Source organism: Lepidochelys kempii, chromosome 3, assembly GCF_965140265.1.
Source record: "Lepidochelys kempii isolate rLepKem1 chromosome 3, rLepKem1.hap2, whole genome shotgun sequence".
Lineage (NCBI taxonomy): Eukaryota > Metazoa > Chordata > Testudines > Cheloniidae > Lepidochelys > Lepidochelys kempii.
Window position 1 is genome coordinate 111542834 of NC_133258.1, and position 24571 is coordinate 111567404.

At 39.9% G+C, this 24571-nt stretch overlaps 1 protein-coding gene across 11 annotated transcripts in view; it reads left to right on the forward strand.

The window, feature by feature from the left end:
- Positions 1 to 24571, forward strand: part of STXBP5 (syntaxin binding protein 5) — a 184305-nt gene that overhangs the window by 72140 nt on the left and 87594 nt on the right. For all 11 annotated transcript variants that reach the window (XM_073337576.1, XM_073337566.1, XM_073337569.1 and 8 more), the window contains 2 exons: positions 12559 to 12682; positions 13598 to 13676. In XM_073337576.1, coding sequence (XP_073193677.1) covers positions 12559 to 12682; positions 13598 to 13676 — 203 coding nt within the window. The remainder of the gene's footprint in view (positions 1 to 12558; positions 12683 to 13597; positions 13677 to 24571) is intronic.

A 24571-nucleotide genomic window follows, 5' to 3' on the forward strand; every position in this document is an offset into this window, starting at 1 on the left:
TGTAAACTTTCCATGCTAAGGAATGTCAAAGCTTCCCAGAGCTTTGAAAGGAGAGGGACTCATGCCCTACATAGTTAAATGCAGGGCAGCTGAGTTCGTCAGCCAATGCCTGCCTCCCTCCCTGGCTCTGCACAGCACAGCAGTCCTCCCTGCCCCACCCACCCCCCGCAGCAGCCGCCTGCCTGCCGCTGTGTTCCTAGGGAAGAGCAGGAGGATTCCACTTTAATGATTTGCTCTTTGCTGCCAGATGCTCAGCTGTCAGAACTCCCCAGAGCTTTGAAAGGGGAGCGGTGCATGCCTGCAGGACAGCTGAGTTCAAAACAGCGAGCAAGAGCGGTCACGGTGGGCATCCTGGGATACTTGGGGATACCAGTTCTGGCAATAAAACAAATGGAAAAGTCTGCAATGACGTTTTGTCGCTTTAACTTTGCCACCAAAAGCTTTATGCCTCTCATCGAGGTGGTTTTATTTTGTTGGCTAAACAGAGTTTGGCCACCAAAAGTAACTTCTGTAGTGTGTACACCTCCACTGTTTTGTCGGCAAAAGCTGCCTTTTGTAGCCAAAACTGTGTAGTGTAGACAAAGCTTAAGCATTCCAATCAACAGTGAGAAGTAGAGAACAGAATACTTAGCATTTAGGATACTATGTTTGTCCTAGTAATTTGAAAGTAGTCCTTGAGCAAAATTGTTTAGGGGATGTTAAGTCAGTTATTCCATCCTCTGCACTTTCAATTTTTACTTTGGAGGCAGTGACGATGATTGCGCAGGTTTCTGCAGGCAGAAATGAAATAAGATTTTATGGATTCCTTTCATTTTTAACAGCAAAGATAATGAAATCTTCCAGTATAATCTTTGCCTTTACATTTTAACTACAGTCATGGACACCTTGAATTAAACCTGTTTTCCAGGGAATTTCCTTTCTTTGCAAGATGAAGTCTGTAGAATGACACTCAAAGTGTGTTTAAAAAAAACTGCTCCCTTCGTGCAAGACAAGTTGGATTTTAAAACTGTAGTATTGTATGCTTTATAGTAAGAATAATGCATGAGCCATCATTTCTTTGACAGAGAATCATCTGAAAGAATACAAAATCTAGCATTCATATTTAACAGAGCTAGGGAAAAAAGTTTATTTGGAATGTGATAGCTATAATGTTAGAAACCTGTGGTTATAAATTAACTTTTAAGAGCAGTTATTTATAATGCCTATCAAACCATCCTGTGCAGTTAGTTTTTTTTATCATTGTCTTGCAAGATGTTTATGCACAGTGAAATGATAGAATGGAAAATGAGAGCTTTCTTTGTGTCTCCTTTGTGAGTTTCTTTGTACTGAAAGGCTCTGAAGTTCAAATATAGTTATTGTAATAAAAAGCATTTTCATGCCTTATTCATACAATATGAACATAGAATTAATTTTATGCTGTAAACATTCATTTTCTGCTGTTTTGTGGACGTGAAAAAAATAAAACAAAGATATTACTGCATGATTTTTTTATCTGCTTTTTAAATAAATGTTTGGAAATGTTGTAACTTTGTCATTTAAAATTGTCAGGTTTTAAATGAAAAAATATTTTGCCTGCTCTGTTTTAAACTAAACTTTAAAAGCATTAACTCTGAAAATGTATTATAGATTACTATTTTTAGGCTCAGTATTCTGATAAGTGGGTAAACATCAGAGCTTATCCCTGAGCTTTATAGAGGATATACCAAAATGGCCCAAGGGATTGCCATTTAGTCAACAAAGTAGCAATTTATTTATGACAAAAGAATGGATACAGACAGGATCCTTTCCCCCTGCCACTCTCTCTCATGCACATAAAAATGGAAATGGTATTTTTAGAAAGGTCAGAAATGCCTGCAAGTTAGCCATACAAAATGAGCTAAGAAGTAAATCTATTTCTACCAAAGACAATGGAAGATTAGAGTATGGGACAGTGTTATCAATTAGTTGTACAATTCTTGATTATGCACTTGGTTCCTAGATGTCACATTGAGTGGTGCGTTAGAAATACCTTGATGGGATACTATTGGATTTTAAATGCTTTCAGATACTGTTTACATTTTTATCAAATAGGAATTAATGGTTTTATTCCATCCCATCTCTCTTCCTCATCATGGCATTTCTCTCTTTCCTTCTTGTACTACTTTGGAGTATTAGTGAAGGGAAAGGACTCTGGGTTCACCCTTTTGAACTAGTTCCCAAGCTGTGTTCAGTTTATACATTCTTGCAAGATCATAGAAATAGGGAAACAATGCTCTTTACCACCCAGGAACAGTGGAAAACACTATTTTACACCATATGGGGAGAAGAGTTCTCATATACATAGAATTATAGAAATGTAGGACTGGAAGGGACCTCGAGGTCTTCTAGTCCAGTTCCTCGAATTAAGGCAGGACTAAGTATTTTCTAGACCATACCTGGCAGGTATCTTTGATTTGTGAAGTCTGAACAGCACTCTAAAAATAGGCGAAGGCAAACATTGCTAATATAAAAAATGGCTACATTTCCTAAACCAGATCTTCCCAGTAGTGTTGTAATTGCTACTTAATTGCACAGAAGAGTTAATCATCAGTGTCAAATAGAAGGGAGAGAAGTAGAGATTGGAGTGGGGCTAATTCCTGTGGGATGTGGAAGAGATGAGAGGGATCTTGTAGAATGGGGGCAGAGGTTTGTGGCCTGAAATATTGCGGAAGAACAGAGGGAAATATAGGGTGGCAAACACTGAGCTGAGAAGGAAGCTAAGGAACTGGTATCAGGACAAGAATAGAGATGGTGAAATGAAGAAAAGAGGACAGGATGGATATGAGGTAAAGAGAGAGAGAAATGGGGAAGAAAAGAGAACCTTTCTGAAGCACAAGGCTACTTGGAGCTCCCAGTGGGCAGTCTGTTTCCACCTAATGCCCAGTGCTGGGCTGTGTTTATATCAAAATTGATTCATGAATACTTGTTGAAACAGAATAACTTTAATCATACTATTTTAGTTTTGTTCAGTCCCCAGTTTTTCTCCCAAAATAGTAGTATGAGCATATGCCTTGCCTTAAAACAAATTTGAAAGTTTCCTGCTTTCTTATACATTCGTATAAGAACTAGTGCCCTACTCTATTTAGTTGGGGATTGGTCCTACTCTATTTAGTTGGGGATAGGCCCTGCTTTGAGCAGGGGGTTGGACTAGGTGACTTCCTGAGGTCCCTTCCAGCCCTGATATTCCATGATTCTGTGATACTCTATTGTACAGAATCAAAGTGGATCACTCTTTGGTAAGAGCAGGTATCTGTAAAATAGCAGCTTCTACTGAAAAATATTCATTTATAGAGACAGTGAATGACATTTCTACATGCTGTTTTAAAAATTGACTTATTCTATATATTACTTACAAAAATTCATAAAGACCGTTATTTAGATTGCAAATTGAAGCATTCAAAAGTCAGTGCCAGATTTAGTCACCCCTGCCATCTTAACTCTCTCTGCTCTTTTGTGAGGCCATTCTGTGCACAGAATGAGTCATGGAGCTTGGGGAAACTGGTGGAGGGGGAGAAATAGTACATGCTCCTGTAATTAAAGGTTGTTTCATAATGCACATACACAAGGAATCAGAATTAAGATTGCACTGCCAACCATAAATGTGGCATTTTCTAACTTAAGTGGTTGACTTGGCAACCTAAATTAACATGTATAGAGTTCAAAGCCAGAAGGGACCACTAGGTCAACTACTCTAACGTGTCTATCACCGACCCTTAAATTCTACCTAGTTACCTTGTAATGAGCCCAATAACTTGTATTTGGCTAAAACATATCTTCCAGAAGTCCATCCATTCTTGATCCGAAGACATCAAGAGATGGAACATCTACCATTTCCCTTGGTAGTTTGTGCAAACAGTTACACAATCATAAAATGTATATTTTACGTCCAGTTTGAATTTATGTGACTTCAGTTTCCAGCCACTGGGTCTTGTTATGCCTTTTTCTGCTAAATTAAAGAGCACTTTAATACCTGTTTTTTGTCCTCCTGAACATACTTATGCTGTAATCAAGTTACCTCTGAATCTTCTTTTCAGTAAACTAAACAGATTGGAAGACAGCCACAATAGAACTCGAACTCCCATCCTTTCTAAATTGTAGACACCAGAATTGTATGCAATATTCCAGTGTGCATCTCACCAGTGCCTTATACTTACTACTCCCCTGCTTATACATCCAAGCATTGCATTAGCCCTTTTAGCATCACACTTGGAGCTCATGTTGAGTAGCTTGTCCACTGACACCTTAATCCTTTTCAGAGTTGCTGCTTTCAGGATATGCTCCCCCATTTTGTAGATATGGCCTGCATTTCTTGTTCCTAGATGTATAATTTTGCATTTGTATGTAGTAAAACATATTTTGTTTGCATGGGCCCAGCTTAACAAGGTATCCCGAGTGCTCTGCATGACTGCCCTGTTCTCATCATTATTTATCATCTGCCAATTCTGTGACATATGCAAATCTTATCAGCAGTGAGTTTATATTTACTTCCAGATTATGGATAAAAATGTTGAACAGCATCGGGCTTAGTACTTTAGAACCCCACTAGAAACATCTCCATTTGATTATGGTTCCCTATTGATGACTACTTTCTGAGCTTTCAGTTAGTCAGTTCTTAATCAATTTAACGTATGCTCTATTGATATTGTCTGCTATTTTTTTTTATCAGAATGTCACATGGTATAAAGTCAATGCCTTACACTTAGACTTTTGGATCACATCTATGGCGTTACTTTGGTCATCCAAACTTGTAATCTTATCAGAGAATAAAATCAGGTTTGTTTGAAAAGACTTTTGTCTATAAAAACATGTTTACGAGTATTAATTATATTCCTATCCTTTCATTCTTTATCAGTTGACTCCCATATCAACTTTTCCTTTTATTTTCCCCAGGATTGATGTCAGGCTAACCAGTGTTACCTGAGTTATCCTGTTTTCCCTTTTCCTACAGTCTTCTCTAATTTCTCCAGTTGCCAAGACTTATTAAAAATGAACATCAATAGGCCAGAGATCTACTGAGCCAGCTCTTTTAGGACTCTTGAGCGTAGATTCGCCAGACCTGCTGCCTTAAAACTGTTTGTCCCTAGTAGATGTTTAACTACTTTTTCGAGTGATGGTCCCTGTTGTATTTCACATGTGTCCACAGCCAGTGAATTTGAAAGTAGTAGTGTCTGTTGGTCCACACGTGTGCCCTTGCTTTGCCTCATGGTTCGTTCAAGGTGATAAAGGGTGGGATGGGCTGACAGCATCTCCAGTTCCTTCTCGCTGCCGCATGATCAGAGTTGGAACTACTAGTGTCTTCCGTCTCTGATGCACTTGGAAAAATGTTTAGAATTTTATATCGTTAGTTTTTCTTCTAGTCTTTACTGTTTTTTATGTAGTTTTAGCTTTTAGTAATTGTTTCAGCAGAACTGAGACTTTGGGGGAATCTGTTTACTGATTCCTCCCCATCTCAGTACCCACATTCTTTCTTGGTCAACGAGCACCAAGGCTACCTCTACTGCTTGGGAGAAGCCCACACTTCATCCAGGTGTAGTATGTACCAGTCCTTCGCAAACCATACCCAAGAAGACTGGGCTCTCTGCCTTAAAAAGCACCTCATGGAAGCCTCCATGAGGCCTCAGTCAGATCCCTGTCCCCTCTATACATCGGCCTTAGACAGCCAGGCATGCCCCTCAGGCTGCAGAGATAGTCTGGCTCTGATGGTACCACCGCTACAAGCCTAGTACCATGACCTTGTTGGAAGGCAAGGAAGCATGTGCATAAACATGGCAGTAAGCCTTCCTCCAAGCCGAAGAAGGACAATGCACCTTCTGCAAGTTCCAGCACAGATGCACAAGCATGAAAAGAAACCATGCAGACCAGTGAATCCTCCAGTATAGAGCTGCGCACACCCTCAATGTCTGCCTCCCTTAAACCAAGGGATCCATCAGTTCTGGGACAGTCTTCCATCCTGGTGCCAGTCCTGGCAATGGAACAAGTACCATTAACGCCAGGCAGATTAGAGAAATCACTGGAGTCACGTGAACAGTTCACCTTAGGAGAACTGAGATCTCCATACCTTCTTCTGCCATCCACACCTCAGAAGATCTGATTGCCTATCCAGGACCTACCACAGTGAAGTCATACTTCAACTCATCATGCTATGGTTTACACATTCCCACCGGCTCCAATGGTACAGCCACTGGAACCGGGATCTGAATTATCTGAGTATTTCAATGGAGTACAAGGACTGCCTATTCCCTACTGCTGCTCTGGGTATCCAAAGGGACCACCAGAGTACTCTCCTATCCAGCAGCAGGGAAGTCACTGATTTCCCATACCATGGAGCCCTCTACAGCATGTGCTGGATCTGTCCTGCTGGCCCTACTGGGGATCCTGGCCTCACTATCCACCCTCGGAACCTGCCCATTCAGCAAGAGAGACTTTGCCACTACCCCGCTTAGGGTGTCCTCGAACAGATGCTCCGAACCAGTTATGGAGGACAAACCACTCAGTCTGAGTCACTGTTTGAGTTGGTTGGAGAATGGCATCATTGATCAGTAGAGATAGCGAGGAATAAAGGATGTCCTCTCCAGATGCTGCAGTGACTTCGGCTTCCCTTTCGTCCCCAGATGACTTTCGGCAGTTGCAAAAACTTCTGCAAAGGATGGCAGACAACCTTCATATTCCACTGGAGGAAGTACAAGACAAGCAGCATCAGCTCCTGGGTATCCTTCATTCCTTGATACTGAGCAGGGTTGCTCCGTTGATCAACTATGCCCATCTCCAAGCAGCTCAAACAGTGACTTGGACTCAGTGGTTCATCTTCCATAACTGATTTGGAGCAGTTTGGCATACCCATGCCACTTGCATACCTACCCCCAAGGGGGCGGAGAAGAGGTACTACATACCGGCTAAGGGGTCTGAGTTTCTTTTCTCCCACCCCCACCCAATTCCTTTGTGGTGCAAGCAGCAACGGAATGGTTCAGATAGCATCATCTGCACTCCACCCTGACACATAAGGAGGGCAAATGCGTAGACCTGCTGGGACACAAGGTCTTCTCGTCCGCTAATCTCCAGTTTTGAACTACCAAGCCTTGTTGGCCAAACACGGCTTTATCAACTATGGCGAATTGGGGAACTTTACTGAAAAAACTGCCTCAGCAAGATGGAGCCTGTTCCCAGTTCATCCTGGAGGAGGGCAAGCTGTTGGCGAGGACAGCACTTCAGTCTGCTGTCGACACGGTGAATACTTCTTCACACTTTATGGCTACAGATATTGTCACACGGAGAGAATCGTGGCTTCACTCATCCAGTTTCCCCAGAGAGGTGCAAATTCCCTCCACTCCCTCAAGGATTCTAGAGCCACACTTGGATTGCTGAGTACCTATACAGCTGCACCCAACTGGAAATTTTTACCACCTGTCACCTACACAACAGTTCAGGACTCCTCAGTTCTTCCACCAAAGATCATGTGGACCACCTCAGAAGCACTAAAAGACCCAATGGTCCTTCCCTCCTGGCCCGCCTTCACAGCCTTCATCATCACACGTTCAAACCTCTAAGAACTATTTCTGAGTGCCTCTAGAGAGCCGTCAACCACTGTTCCTACTATCCCTTCAGGGGTTATCTAGAACTCCCTTTTTTTTTTTTTTTACCAGCTTAGAGAGCAATAATAATGGATAAGTGGGTCCTGGATGTCATCTGCTATGAATATACAATCAAGTTCATCAACTACCTCATCTACATCCCCCTCCTCAATCCTCCTTCAGGGACCACTCTGATGACATCCTTGCCCTTACCACAAAGGGGAGCGATAGAGTATGTTCCTCTGAACTATCAAGGCAAAGGGTTCTATTCAGCTTACTTCCTGGTATCCAAGAAGAAGGGCAGATGGAGACTAGTCCTGGATCTCTGTCTCCTCAACTTTTTCATCCACATGTTTGAGTTTCATAGGGTCACTTGAGCAGCCATCATACTGTCACTAGTAAAAGGTATGTGGTTTCTGGCTGTCAATATGCAGAATGCCTATTTTCACAGAGGCATTCATCTAACCCACAGAAGATTCCTGAGATTCACGGTGGGCCCTCAGCACTTTCAAAACAGGGTCCTACCATTTGGACTTACCATTGCTCCCCGAGTCTTCACCAAAGTTTTCTCTGTCATAGCGGCCCATCTCAGGTGTTATGGGGTCCTTATATTCCCTTATCTTGACAACTAGCAACTGGGAGTGTAATCCAAAGACGTAGCTCAAATCTTGACCCCCATGTTGCTCAGACTCCTTGCCTCCCTGAGAGTCTGCGTCGATGTCAAAAAATCAACTTTGTTTCCACACAGTCAATAGACTTCATAGGGGCCTCCATTCGCTTGATCACAGCCTGAGCTTACCTACTAAGGGGCAGATTCCAGACTTTGCAGGAACTTGTCGCCCGGGTAATCAAAGGTCTGTCCCAGTCTAGATTTGCCTATCCCTCTTCGGCCACATGGCAGGCTGGACATACATCACCACCTTTGCTCACCTCCACCTTCACTGTCTACAAATGAGGCTCCAGAGAGTTTACTCACCCATGTGACACACCATGGACCTTATGCTGACAGTCCCCTGTATGTGCTCTCTTCCCTCTAGTGGTGGATGGACCTGCAGCAAATTTGTGCAGGGATCCCCTTCCTCTCATCCTCCCTGGACAGGATGATCATCACAGACACATTTCTTGCAGGTGGGAAGCGCACATTACGTTAGTGAGAAGGGTGGGTGAACTTGGGGCCATGATGGCAGACACCCTTTTCACCATGTTCCATAAGGACAAAGTCTCCCTGCACCTACATCCCAAGTTTCTACTAAGGGTAATATTCCATTTTCATCATGAATTCGCTTCAGTTCCTGTCTACAGTACATAGTTGTTCTCTATCCAAAACCAGTGTAGCTGGCTTCTGTGTCTTCCCCCATGCAGCTTCTGATGCATAGAAATGCTTCAGTGGTGGTGGTTGGGCAATGGCTGAACTGACTGTCTGTTGTCATCTGTTGTCTAGCTATCTCCAGCTGGCATTTGGTTCCTAGTGAACTTTCACTAACAGGCTGAAGTTTAAAGCAGGCTTTTAACCTGGTTTGAGATAGAAAATCAGGTGACTGTAACTGGTGGTTGGTTGTCAGCTTCTTCTGCTCTTCCCTGGGTGGCTGCGTGAAGGAAGGGAGCCGTCCTTTTCTAGGTGCTCCCCTAGGCACATGCAAAGCCAGTTAGAGTATGTCTATACTACAGTGGAGTGTGAGCCTCCAAGCCCAGGGGTTCAAGCTAGCACACTAAAAATACCCATAGTGTGGACATTGGAACTTGGACTGCAGCTCAGGCTCTCAGGCCTAGGGGGTTGGGTGGGTTTGCTCAGCCTGCTCCTGGCTCATAGCATAGTTACCAGGTGAGGCTACCGAAGGAGTGGTGAGAGGCAGTTGGGGAGATTGCGCCCCATCTCTTCACCTACCACAGTAGGACTGATTCAAACCCTTAATTTTAAAAGTTGTGGTGCTTGACTCAGGAAACACATTTTTAATTCATAATTAAATATACATTTTCTTTACAAGGTATGGTCACTATTCAGGTGCCATGTGTTGCATGCCACTGGACTAAGTTTTGCAGTTGCAAAATTTCCAGTATGTTACAGCTGTAGACTAAATAACATCATATTCCACTGAAAAGGCCTCCAATGTATAACTGCAACTGATACCTAGATGCTATTGTGACTGGTGCCTTTAAAAAATATAAAATAGGTTGAAATTGTCAGGGTTCCCTCCCCACTCTGAACTCTAGGGTACAGATGTGGGGACCCGCATGAAAGAGCCCCTAAGCTTATTTCTACCAGCTTAGGTTAAAAACTCTCCAGGCACAAATTCTCCCTTTTACCTTGGGTTTAAGTAACGCTGCCACCACCAAGTGATTTAACAAAGAACCAGGGAAAAGGACCACTTGGAGTTCCTCTTCCCCCAGCAATCCCCCCAAGCCTTACATCCCCTTTCCTGGGGAGGCTTGAGAATAATATCCTAACCAATTGGTTACAAAATGATCAAAGACCCAAACCCCCAGGTCTTGGAACAATGAAAAAGTCAGTCAGGTTCTTAAAAGAAGGATTTTAATTAAAATAAATAAATAAATAAAGGTAAAAATAATCTCTGTAAAATCAGGATGGACAATACTTTACAGGGTATTCAGATTCAAAACACAGAGGATTCCCCTCTGGGCAAAACCTTAAAGTTACAGAAAACAGGAATAAACCTCCCTCTTAGCACAGGGAAAACTCACAAGAAAAAACAAAGATAAACTAATCCGCCTTGCCTGGCTTACCTATACTGGTTGCAATATTGGAGACCTGGATTGGAATGGGTTGGAGAAGATGGATTTCTGTCTGGCACCTCTCAGTCCCAAGAGAGAACGCACACACAAAGAGTACAAAAAAAACCTTCCCCCTCCCGCACCCCCAAGATTTGAAAGTATCTTCTTTCCCCATTGGTCCTGTTGATCAGGTGCTAACCTGGTTATCTGAGCTTCTTAACCTCTTACGGGTAAGGAGAAATTCTAGGCTACCCTTATCTGTATGGTTATGACAGAAACCTAATCAAAATTTTCTGACCAAAAATACCCCAACTTTGTAAAACCCACCTGGAAACACACTGAAGTTTTAAAGCCTGCTAGAGAATTGTGATATAAATCAACTGAAGAGCTATACATTTTTTTTGTGTTGTGTAAGTGTGTTGGTGAGTTTATAATTTTAGTATATTTTTTAACATCAAAGCAGCCATAAATAATTTTCAGAGTAGCAGCTGTGTTAGTCTGTATCTGCAAAAAGAAAAGGAGTACTTGTGGCACATTAGAGACTAACCAATTTATTTGAGCATAAGCTTTTGTGAGCTACAGCTCACTTCATCAGATGCATTCACTGGAAAATACAGTGGGGAGATTTATATACATAGAGAACATGAAACAATGCGTGTTACCATACACAATGTAACCAGAGTGATCATTTAAATAATTTTGCTATCGCCTTTTTAGACTGCAGCTGATCCTCTGTCATAAATGTCACTTCAGATTTTCATTTCTGTTACAAAAGATTTGGACTAGCAATGCTAGTATAAAAATGGCATCAGCAGTCCAAAATGATGTATATAGTGATCCAGGTGGTGATGAATGTTGATCTGGTACATCAGGGCAATTCCCAGTTTTCAGTTAACTAGGTTTTATGCCATTCACAGTTTTGTTGCTCCAGTGATGCTCTTTATGATGTTAATTGATCACTAGGAGCTATAAGTGTGACTGTCTGTTATAATTCTAAGTGGCCTGGCAATATCAAGTAATAAGCAGTATCCAAGACACACTAGCAGTTTGATCACACTTCAATCCTAAAAGGTTATTCCACAAATAATTTTAGGCCCTTGATTTTCTTGCTCAAACTTCAAAGATTGTGGATTGTATAACCGTATAATATGAGGCAGTATAATACAGACTAGCCTGTAAAGAGAAAAATACTGGGTGTAAATTTTTCAGAATGTATTGAATTATTTTAAAGGAACGTAAAACTGCCTTTTCTCAAGGTTTGATACAACTCTAGAATACCGGTGTGCATAACTCCATACTTAATAACCATTTGATACACACCCTTCTATAGCTGAAGGTCTCATTATCACCTAAGTAACCAATAAGTTTCTGAAAACTATATATTTAAAAAATTGCCTTGTAATGTACGATTTGAATATATCTAATAGAAACTGTTGCACAGGTGTTAATGTTCAAATAATACAGCTTATAACAGTACCAGGCATTATCTGCCAAATGTTTGCTTGAAAAGAGAGAGTGATTCTCTTCAGACTTATTATTGTAGAATAGAATTTTCTTTAATTTTATGCAAACACTAATACTGCATAAAGATAATATTTTTTTCTTATCAAAACTTTTTGACACACAATGTTGTAACTTCTTAAAAGGAGAAACGGCTCAAAGAAATACTGAATTGTAACAGAAAAATTAAACATGGATAATTCATACTTGTTTTGGTATTTCATGGCTTAATACTTTAACACTAAAATTTGCTGTTTGTGTGATCTTCTTTAAGAAGGGGGAATTGAGACCACACTAAGGCCTGGTGTACACTTCAGAGTTAGGTCGACATAAGGCAGCTTACGTCAACCTAACTCTGTCAGCATCTACACTACAATATAGCTCCCGCCAATGTAAGTTACCCACTACACTGACCTAATAACCATCTCCATGGGAGGTGTAGCGCTTAGGTTGATGTAGTTAGGTTGATGCAGTGTCCATGTAGACACTGTGTTGCTTACATCGCCTATTGCTATTTTTATCAGCCCCTCATAATGTCCCACTTAAGTCAATGCAAATGCTCCTGGTGAGGACGTGCATCACTGGCAGAGTGTAGTGTGGACATGAACAGCCAATTTAATTACTGCAGTGGCTGTAGGTCAACCTAACTTAAGTTGACTTAATTTTGTAGTGTACACATGCCCTTTAAGTTGCTGGTTTTCTGCTGAAGACTCTAAATTCTTCCTTTTATTTCTTTACGCAGGCTATTCACTCTGTTGCTTGGCACCATGAAGGAAAACAGTTCATTTGTAGCCATTCAGATGGCACCTTGACCATATGGAATATAAAATCCCCTGCCAAGCCACTTCAGACAATCACTCCACATGGTAAGAAAAGAATGAATACACACAGGGTCTGGCAGTTCTTACACTGGAAATATGTCATTAAACCTTTCTATAAAATCCTGTTTTATTTAATTCTAGAGCTTAAAAACTACTCCCCTAGCAAAAGGAGTTTTTTCCTAGGTGTATGATGATAACTTCTGCAAAATCCAAGCTGTTTACAAAAAGTCTCAAGCCCTTATGAAAATAAACTTCTGAATGTGAATAATGTAAATCAGTGCCTTCCTAAGTCTTCAGAAACATCTCGAGTGCATTTCTTGGAAATTGCTACACAGATGAATGAACATAAAGTTTGCATTGTGCTTAATGTTGCAATCCATGTATTGTTTAAAATATTTCTGTGGATAAGCAAGTATCTGTGTGAGTTCTTGGAAAATCAAAATTGTGCTATGAAATTCTAGAATTTTAAAGCAAATATGCCCATTACCAAACTAGTAGCCTAATGAAAGGTATACTGAATGTTCAAATAAATAAAATAGTTTGCATTGCTATTTTATAGGAAATCAAGATATAAGTGTGGTTCTTCTCTGGGAATAGGTTTTGTAAAAATGGCAATTTTAGTCACTAGATCAGCTCCCTCTGTTTATTCTAATGTCTGTTTTTAATCAGTTTTCAGAGTAGAACTACATTATAGGGAAAAAAATTTTTTGGTTTCTGCCATATTGCTTTTTGAAGGCTGTCCCAAACAAACATTCCATGTTTACATGATTGTCAATATTAATTGTACTTTTGCATTATATTGAGGCATAAAATACAGTATGTGATGATGTAGTAATTTGTGTGCATATTTTAATTTGTAATTTATTTAAAAGAATAATTTCATAAGATTTCAGCACATTACAGATTTTTTTTTAATGTTTAATATATGAAAAAAAAAAAAATATATATATATATATTTAGGAAAGCAGCTAAAAGATGGGAAGAAGCCAGAACCTTGCAAACCTATCCTAAAAGTGGAATACAAAACAGCTAGAGCTGGGTAAGACTTTGTTTATAAGTCAATTGACTCTTAACACTATATTTGTAGTCTTTGAGAATGTCCTTTGTATCTTCTCATTTGTGGGATATGTACCCAATGTCACTGAGCTTGGGAACCTCTGGAAAGCAGTAGTAAGTGATGAACTATAGTTACTGTTGGGTAAAACATAACCATTATTCTAAAATATGTGTGACTAGAATAGGTAAAAATGACATGTTGATGAATGCTCCGTAGCTATATGCTCCTTCTTTAAAACCAAAGGGCTGGCAAAAATATAAAAATGTGATAAAATAGTATTTGTTGCTGTTTTTAAATCTTCATGATTACATGTTCCACCTTTTAGCAACATTAAAGAAAAACTGATAAATAGGCAGCAAGTTGAGTAAATTTTCAGTTGTGCTAAGTTTTAAGGGAAATCTGTTCCTTTGAAGAATTAAGCTAACTTTATCTAGTAATGAGACCATCAGTAACTTTTTTTTTTTTTTTTTAGTGAAGCAATATGAGTTTGGAGTATGGCTGAATTCTTTTCATATGCTGCAGTAATTTATACAATCACTGTGCATAATTATGTATATTTGTGTATACATAATAAAGCTGTAATTCCAACAAGAGGCTCTGATGACATTACTGCATATTGAGTAGCATGTTCTTGTCACTCGAACTTAATGGAAGACTTTCATCCTTTTATATACAATGAGGGGTTTCTTATTTACAGTTGTAAAGCATTTTGATATGCTTGGGGTGAAAGGTGCTATTTAAAATCATAATATTCATGGAAATCTTTGGAGCTATTTGCAGATGTTCAATTTTCAAATAATCTCCATCTTATTTCTGTTGATTTATTTGTTGTACCTTCTATTATTTTTTTGCTTTCTGTATTGCTTGAATGTTTGCAAAGTAAATAAGACTACTGAAAATTGCTGATTAACAAATGCTTCCATAAATATATTGATATGCTCTACAGTTAATTTTAATGTTATATGAACCATTTTTCTTTCTTTAAAGTCAATTAAATGGAGGTTTAAGGTTTTGAAGCCAAGTCCCAATTTTTTGCAAAGTGCTGACCCAGTCGAGAACAATTGTTCTATTGCACTATTTGCAGCAGTCTACATCTGTCCAGGTATTTCCTTACCACAGGGAGTAAAAACACTGAATAATCATGAAGTCATGATATGTTAAAAAAACTGACAGCTCAACTGTTGTGTCCAAGCTTCTGACCCAAATTATGCTATAAATAACTGAAAAGATGCAGCAAGATAAAAATTCGGCAATTTGAAGTGTTCACACTGCAAACAGTTATTTGAAAAATGTCATTTGAAATCTCCACAATGTAACAAGTTTTTTTTACAGCATGCAGACTTTAACTGATTTTGACATGGTTTAAAGAAGATAAGTTGCAATCAAACAAGCTTAACTATGCACAACCTCTCCTGTTAGTACAGCTTTCCAACTATATTTATTTTTCCAAGATTTTGCTTTTTCCATTGTTGTGTTTTGTTGTTGAATCTCAACTTGTTCCCTACCTTTATTTCTTACCTTAAAACTGTCCTTTTATGCTATTTTTCATGCTTGATGATGTTCAGAACACTGTCAAATTTATTCTCATTTGAAAACAGGGTGGATTTGATTTACATCAAATTGATTTAATTTGATTTACATCAAATTGATTTCGAGTCAGGAAGACTCGATTTAATCATGGTTTTCTACATAAAAGTGCATTCTTGTTGGTTGTTATAACCTTAATACATATTCTTCACAACTCAGAGATAGACGTAGGTTTCATTTTTAGAAGGTACACACTATACATTTTTAAAGTCATTGTCAAGGTTCCTTCTCCACTCCTGAACTTCTAGGGTACAGATGTGGGGACCTGCATGAAAACCTCCTAAGCTTACTTTTACCAGCTTAGGTTAAAACTTCCCCAAGTTACAAACTATTTTACCTTTTGCCCTTGGATTTTCGCTGCCACCACCAAACGTCTAATCAGTATTTATTGTTGGGAAAGAGTTCATTTGGAAACGTCTTTCCCCCCCCCAAAATCCTCACCAAAACCTTACACCCCCTTCCTGGGGAAGGCTTGATAAAAGTCCTCACCAATTTGCATAGGTGACCACAGACCCAAACCCTTGGATCTTAAGAACAATGAAAAAACAATCAGTTTCTTAAAAGAAGAATTTTAATAGAAGTAAAAGTAAAAAGAATCACCTCTGTAAAATCAGGATGGTAAATACCTTACAGGGTAATTAGATTCAAAACATAGAGAATCCCTCTAGGCAAAACCTTAAGTTACAAAAAGACACAAAGACAGGAATATCCATTCAGCACAGCTTATTTTCTCAGCCATTTAAACAAACAGAATCTAACGCATATCTAGCTAGATTACTTACTAAGTTCTCAGACTCCATTCCTGTTCTGTTCCCAGCAAAAGCATCACACAGACAGACCCAGATCCTTTGTTTCTCCCCCCCTCCAGCTTTGAAAGTATCTTGTGTCCTCATTGGTCATTGTGGTCAGGTGCCAACGAGGTTATCGTAGCTTCTTAACCCTTTACAGGTGAAAGGGTTTTTTCCTCTGGCCAGGAGGGATTTTAAACGTGGTTACCCTTCCCTTTATATTTATGACAGTCGTTTATTTTGAAGACTTTTCAGATTAGTTTTACAGCTATATCAGAAAATGAATGATTGTTTGGTTATTTCATTTACCAAAGGTAATTGAAGCAGATACTTATGAAGTCATTGGGAGGTGAACTATCTCCAATTTAACAGGTTAATCATTAATATTTGGAGGATTTTCTTGCCATGTTGTATTAGGAGGAGAACATCTCCAGACAGACCTTTTAAAATGTTTTTGTTTTATTTAACTAAAACGACGTTATATATTCTGGATTTTTTCTTCAACAGCAAACATATAATATTTTAACAAAACAAGCATTTGAATGTAGTTAAACATTCAAGTTTTTTAAAATCTGGTTTGTTTTTGTTAAAGTTATTTAACTAAATAGTTAAATGAAATATATTTTAAAAATTAAATAGACTGTCACCCAGGTCAACATGAGAAATTAGAAATATTGGCTTCTGCAGCTAATTCAGTCGTCTTCACCTTCATTTTCCGGTTTGTCCATAATCTGGAAAAGGAAAAACAAACTTTCCTGCTTTTTCAGGTTCCAAAAGATTTCTCAATTTGGTCCAAAGGAAGAAAATATTCTTTCTACACCGGCAGAAGAAACTACTGCTGTTAAAAGTGAGATGATCACTTCAACAGTCTCTGAATCCAAGTGCTTAAGTGACTTCCTCCAGTTCACTGGTGTGTGACTTTCTTTAAAACATCATCAGCAAACATATATTTCTTGAATGGTTCACCCTTAGCTCTGAAGTTTATTATAGTTGGCATTATGGAGGGATGATTGCTGGATGTCCATGCCATAGCCAACTCCTCTTCTTCAGCAGTTAAGGTTTGACCATGGTACCAAGTATGGAGAATATTTGCAAGAAAATGAGCTGGTGACAGTGCTTGTCCCATTCGTTTTTTTAATGCTTGTAATTTAACTCTGTCATTGCATATTTCTCTTTTTAAGATCTCACTCAGTTCCTTCCAAATTTGAACACTGTCGGCAATAAAACAGCTATTTTCCTGCGTTTTGTTCAAGGCTACAGAAATAGGCTTCAGGGTTCTCAGCATGTGTACAACATTTCTCTAAAGCCAAATGTTGAGAACTTTGGCTGTGACAGTGCCATCTATTTTTTCATGATTTTGTTCACAAACTCTCATCAGATTAGGAAAAAGAAAAGGAGTACTTCTGGCACCTTAGAGACTAACAAATTTATTTGAGCATAAGCTTTCGTGAGCTACAGCTCACTTCATCAGATGCATTCAGTGGAAAATACAGTGGGGAGATTTATATACATAGAGAAGATGAAACAATGGGTGTTACTGTGTATGTGTATGGTAACACTCATTGTTTCATGTTCTCTGTGTATATAAATCTCCCCACTGTATTTTCCACTGAATGCATCTGATGAAGTGAGCTGTAGCTCACGAAAGCTTATGCTCAAATTTGTTAGTCTCTAAGGTGCCACAAGTACTCCTTTTCTTTTTGCGGATACAGACTAACACGGCTGCTACTCTGAAATCTGAAACTATAGGAAATGATGGTGATTTTCAAGGTGAATAGTCTTCAGAATCCTGTACGTTGAGGATGGATTCTCCTAAACAAAACAAGTCAATGCAGTTATTTAATTATTATTACCATACTGCTCATTTAGTATTACTTATTGTATTCACTGACACTCAGTACTACTTTAAAGGTGAAATTGTAAAAGGAAGATCTGCCTATTTCAGCCATTTATTTTTTATCGCAACTGCATCTAAAATGATAGTACAATAGAGTAACTACATTTTTGCTCAAAGATGAAAATTCAAGAATAGTCCAGAAGGAAGACAGGCAGTCCTTACGAAAGAAGTATGAAATAAAAGTTTACCAACCTGAAGATCCTGCATGTTCAGACATTTTCCTTTCATCATCTTCAATGCAGTTTCCTCCTGAGAAGGAACACTTCTCATGATGTTTCATTCAGGCAGCCAAGCCTTGAATTTTTTTGTTGCACTGTTTGCGTTTTGCACGCATGCCTGTCTTACAGGGAGAGGAACTTCATTAAAATATTCCCAAACTGGGTCTCTATTATGGCCTGCTCCATTATAGGTTTTCCCTTCTAGTGAGAGAATGATATGTTAGATCTCAAATCAATGAAGGCTACACTCAGAAAGACCTCATATGCTGCTCAAACAGCTTCACTTTTGTTTCTACTGCCTGTCCCTCCCTTCTCACATTTATCTTCAGACTTCTACTACTTATCCAGATCTATTCGTCCCCCAACAATGTTCTATTCATTGAACTATTTGAAACTTTGCACTTTTAGAGAGAGATAAGGGATTGCGCGTGCATGTAAATTTACAGGGACAATAGGGTTGAGGTCTGTTGTTTCTCACCTCTGTATATTATTTATTTATTTAAAAATATTTTTGCTGTTAACAAGCAGATTATTTCTGGAGACACAAATCCACAGTTTGAGAACTGCAAAACTAAGCATCTCTGATGGTATCTTCTAGACCAGGGGTTCCCAAGCTTGGTTCACGGCTTGTTTAGGGTAAGCCCCTGGCAGGCTGCGAGACGTTTTGTTTACCTGAGTGTCCGTGGGTACAGCTGCACGCAGCTCCCAGTGGCTGCAGTTCAGGTAAACAAAGTGTCTCGCGGCCCGACAGGGGCTTACCCTGAAGAAGCCGCGAACCAAATTTGGGAACCCCTATTCTAGACTGAGCACCAAGTCCCATTAGGTAGATAGAAAGATTAACCTAAATAATCTATACAGGAGCCCCTGAAACCCCATAAAATTGGGTCCCTAATCCATGACATATTGGCACTCATTTACAAAACTTTTCTTAAACATTACATGAATATATTGTCTCATATTATAGAATTAGAATTTATAATCCCTATTCCATGATGAGATATCTTTGAGCTATAATGTATCTTAATTAAAACTACCTTTAGATAAGTTTTTTCCTCAAAAAGCATTTTCTCAAAAAAATACGATGTTTTCAATTTTTTTTTAAATCACTGATTTTTATCCACCCTATTTGAAAATGTCACTAATGTGATAACACTATCTTCCATATCGATAATAGAGAAGTTTAAATAAAGCAAGGCCTAACACTAATCCCTGAAACAACAGTTCACTGGACACCTTAGTTTAGCATATTGCTGTTTCCGGTTCCAATTAGTGCTCTAACTAGTTTAGTTTTTGTCTTAACTCAAAATCTTGCTTTAAAAATTACTTATTCATACTTATGTCACATTCGCTTTGGTTTTGATTAGAATATTCTGTCATGTTCATAGAATCATAGAAGATTAGGCTTGGAAGAGACCTCAGGAGGTCATCTAGTCCAACCCCTGCTCAAAGCAGGACCAACACCAACTAAATCATCCCAGCCAGGGCTTTGTCAAGCCGGGCCTGTCATAAATATAAAGAGAAGGGTAACCACCTTTCTGTATACAGTGCTATAAAATTCCTCTTGGCCAGAGGCAACATCCTGTTACCTGTAAAGGGTTAAAAAGCTCTGCTAACCTGGCTGGCACCTGACCCAAAGGACCAATAAGGGGACAAGATACTTTCAAATCTTGGGTGGGGGGAGGCTTTTGTTTTGTGCTCTTTGGGTTTTTTTACATATTTGTTCTCTCTTGGGCCTGGGAGAGGCCCGACAGAAATCCATCTTCTCCAACCCACCCTAATCCAAGTCTCCAGTATTGCAACCAGTATAGGTAAGCCAGGCAAGGTGGATTAGTTTATCTTTTGTTTTATGTGAATTTTCCCTGTGTTTAGTTTTCTGTAACATTAAGGTTTTGCCCAGAGGGGAATCCTCTGTGTTTTGAATCTGAATACCCTATAAAGTATTTTCCATCCTGGTTTTACAGAGATGATTTTTACCTTTTCTTTTTCTTTTTTCTTTTTTTAAATAAAATCCTTCTTTTAAGAACCTGACTGATTTTTCCATTGTTCCAAGATCCAGGGGTTTGGGTCTTTGATTTGTAACCAATTGGTTAGGATATTATTCTCAAGCCTCCTCAGGAAAGAGGGTGTGTAGGGCTTGGGGGGATATTTTGGAGGGAAGACGTCTCCACTATGATCTTTCAAAAGAATTGCCATTGGCTCAATAAGTTTATTCATTTTGTTATACACCCTGGAATATGTATTAGGATTTGCTGATTTTTACGTGGCATTTTTTTTTTTAAAGTATTCCCTTACCGGCTGTCTATGTCAAGCTTTATATTGGCAAGCTTTTCATTCCTTTCTAACTGTCCATACCTTCCTTCACTTCTCCCTTTGATTTCAAAAGCATTTAAAAATGCAGTAGTTCATTAGCTAAACCAATTCAGAATCACTGATTTATTCTTTATTCATTTCTTATTGAGTCATGTGGCTGTGTGATTGTACCTGCAATAATATCTGACAAACGGGCTTAAAACATAGCCCCATACAGCCAGACTACCCAGCCTTCCCTTCAGGGTTTGTCTGTGCAGGGATTTTTCAGACCAGTAATTTCCAACAGATGCAGCTTCACTGTTCGAGTTTGTGAAAGTTGTAGTGTTGAAAAGGTACGTCCTGGTCCAGGTATAGCTACCACTATGAAATCTAATTTTATTAACATGATGGTAAAATTGTCTGAGCCTGTCTACACAGTAGCCTTCATTGGTGGAGTGGCATGCATTAGGAATTATAGATCCAAACTCTTAGTCTAGTCACAAACTAAGATTGCTGGGAGAATTCTGGCTGCAATCAGTCCAGCTATCATGGCTAACTGCCCAGCAGGAGTTTTTGGTAAAATTAATGTGCTCTGTTGGGATCCTGCACTGGATTACCCAGAAGTTCTGGTTATATAGGAGTGGCAGGGCAGGAGTAGTAGTCAGAAGGCCTGCAGAAATGTAGAAGTTAGGGATCTCCCAGTCTAGCTGAAACAACAAGGAGTCTGGTGGCACCTTAAAGACTAACAGATTTATTTGAGCATAAGCTTTCGTGGGTAAAAACCCCACTTCTTCAGATGCATGGAGTGAAACTTACAGATGCAGATATAAATATACTGACACATGAAGAGAAGGGAGTTACCTCACAAGTGGAGAACCAGTGTTGACAGGGCAATTGGATCAGGGTGGATGTAGTCCACTCCCAATTATAGATGAGGAGGTGTCAATTCCAGGAGAGGCAAAGCTGCTTTTGTAATGAGCCATCCACTCCCAGTCCCTATTCAAGCCCAAATTAATGGTGTTAAATTTACAAATGAATTTTAGTTCTGCTGTTTCTCTTTGAAGTCTGTATAGCTACTTCCAAATCTGTTACAGAATGTTCGGGAAGATTGAAGTGTTCTCCTACGGGCTTTTGTTTGTTACCATTCCTGATGTACGTTTTGTGTCCATTTATTCTTTTCCGTAGGGACTGTCTGGTTTGGCCAATGTACATGGCAGAGGGGCATTGCTGGCAGATGATGGCATATATAACATTAATAGACATGCAGGTGAATGAGCCTCTCATGGTGTGGCTGATGTGGTTGGGTCCTCTGATGGTGTCGCTAGAGTAGATATGGGGACAGAGTAGGCAAAAATGTTTGCTACAGGGATTGGTTCCTGGGTGAGTGTTTCTGTGGTGTGGTGTATAGTTGCTGGTGAGTATTTGCTTCAGGTTGGGGGGCTGTCTGTAAGCGAGGACTAGCCTGCCTCCCAAGGTCTGGGAGAGTGAGGAATCGTTTTCCAGGATAGGTTCTAGATTGTTGATAATGTGCTGGAGCGGTTTTAGCTGGGGGCTGTACGTGATGGCCAGTGGTGTTCTGTTATTTTCCTTGTTGGGCCTGTCCTGAAGTAGGTGATTTCTGGGCACCCATCTCGCTCTGTCAATCTGTTTCCTCACTTCCCCAGGTGGGTATTTTAGTTTTAAGAATGCTCGATAAAGATCTTGTAGGTGTTTGTCTCTGAGGGATTGGAGCAAATTCGGTTGTATCTTAGGGCTTTGCTGTAGACAATGGATCATGTGTGGTCTGGATGGAAGCTGGAGGCGTGTAGGTAAGTATAGCGGTCAGTAGGTTTCTGATATAGGCTGGTGTTTGTGACCATCACTTATTTGTACTGTGGTGTCCAGGAAGTGGATCTCTTGTGTGGACTGGTCCAGGCTGAGGTTGATGGTGGGATGGAAATTGTTGAAATCCAGGTGGAATTCTTCAAGGGCCTCTTTCCCGTGGGTCCATATGATGATGTCATCAGTGTAGGGCAAGTAGAGTAGGGGCATTAGGGGACAAGAGCTGAGGTAGTGTTGTTCTAAGTCGGCCATAAAATGTTGGCATACTGTGGGGCCATGCGGGTACCCATAGCAGTGCCACTGACTTGAAGGTATAAGTTGTCCCCAAATCTGAAATGGTTGTGGGTGAGGACAAAGTCATAAAGCTCAGCCACCAGGTGCGACGTGGCCTCAACAGGGATACTGTTCTTGACAGCTTGTAGTCCATCCTCATGTGGAATATTGGTATAAAGAGCTTCTACATCCATGGTGGTCAGGATGGTATTTTCAGGAAGATCACCAATGCATTATAGTTTCTTCAGAAAGTCAGTGGTGTCTCGAAGATAGCTAGGAGTGCTGCTAGTATAGGGTCTGAGGAGAGAGTCCAAACAGCCAGATAATCCTGCTGTAAGAGTGCCGATGCCTGAGATGATGGGGCGTCCAGGGTTTCTAGGTCTATGGATCTTGGGTAGCAGATAGAATACCCCTGGTCGGGGCTCTGGGGGTGTATCTGTGTAGATTTGTTTCCGTGCTGTAGCAGGGAGTTTCTTGAGTAGATGGTGTAGTTTCGTTTGGTACTCCTCAGTGGGGTCAAAGGATAGTGGCCTGTAGAATGTGGTATTGGGGGGGTTGCCTGGCATCCTCCTGTTCATAATCCGACCTGTTCATTATGACTACAGCACCTCCTTTGTCAGCCCCTTTGATTATAATGTCAGAGTTGTTTCTGAGGCTGTGGATGGTATTGCGTTCTTTTCGGCTGAGGTTATGGGGCAAGTGATGAAGTTTGTTCACAATTTCAGCCTGTACATGTCTGTGGAAGCACACTATGTAGAAGTCCAGTCTGTCATTTCGACCGTCAGGAGGAGTGCATGCAGAATTCTTCTTCCTGTAGTGTTGGTAGGAGGGTTCCTATGGGTCAGTGCACTATTCAGTGGTGTGTTGAAAATATTCCTCAAGTCAGAGATGACGAAAGTAGGCTTCCAGATCACCGCAGAACTGTCATGTTCGTGGGGGTGGTGGGGCAGAAAGAGAGTCCCCGAGATAGGACAGACTCTTCTGCCGGGCTAAGTGTGTGGTTGGATAGATTAACAATATTGTTTAGTGAGTTGAGGGTACCACTGTTGTAGCCCCCTATGGCATGCAGGACTTCAGATAGTTTACTGTCCTTTTTCCTCTGTAGAGAAGTGAGGTGTGCACTGTAAATGGCTTGTCTCATTTTTGTAAAGTCCAGCCACATAGAAGTCTGGCTGTGAAGGAACTCTGTTTGATGCTCTAGATTGGGGGAAACTAAGAGGTTCTTTTCATTCCCCTTTAAACAATCCATTAAGTAATAAATTTGTGTCAACCAGTATCTGTATTGGAATTTTGTTATGCAGTCTGCTTTATTAGTCATCACACTGACCTTCTTCTTTCTCTTATATAGTAATAAGCTATGAGGATGTTCAATAGGTTATTGGAGCACTCCTTAGGACCTTGTAACTTCAACCACCAGAGAAATGCAGGAATAGCCTACTAATGCATATCCCACTGTGGCTTATAGTTGTTACTGTGGTCTTGTGCATGTGTGTGTAGAGTAACTTACACAGATTTTACAATATCCAGGTACAATATACATGTAGAGAATTCGGCACATAAATCTGGGCTTAACTCAACTTTCCTTTTCACTTTGCTATTCACCTTTTATCCTCTCAGGAGCTCAGTAAATTTTTTTTGGTTAAGTACCAACACTGTGTTTGGTTCTACAAAATACAAAATTCAGTTCCTCCCCTGAAGATATAATTTAACATTAAAAGACTTGGGAAGTACAGAGGTTGAGGTAACTTAAGTTTAGCTTTTTGAACCTTTTGACCATTGCAGAAGTGTGTTTTAGGAGAGGGCCTAAATGAAGGTCTTTCATCCAAATTTAAATGAGGGCCTTTATCCACATATTTTCTACCCTATTTATTATAATAATAATGCTTCCGAGGCTGAAAAGTGAATTATACAGTGGTAATGGCCTGGCATCACACATAGTCCAGTCCTTCACCCATCTACATGTTCAATGGGGCTTTGACAAAGTCTTTGATTGCCTTATTTTTG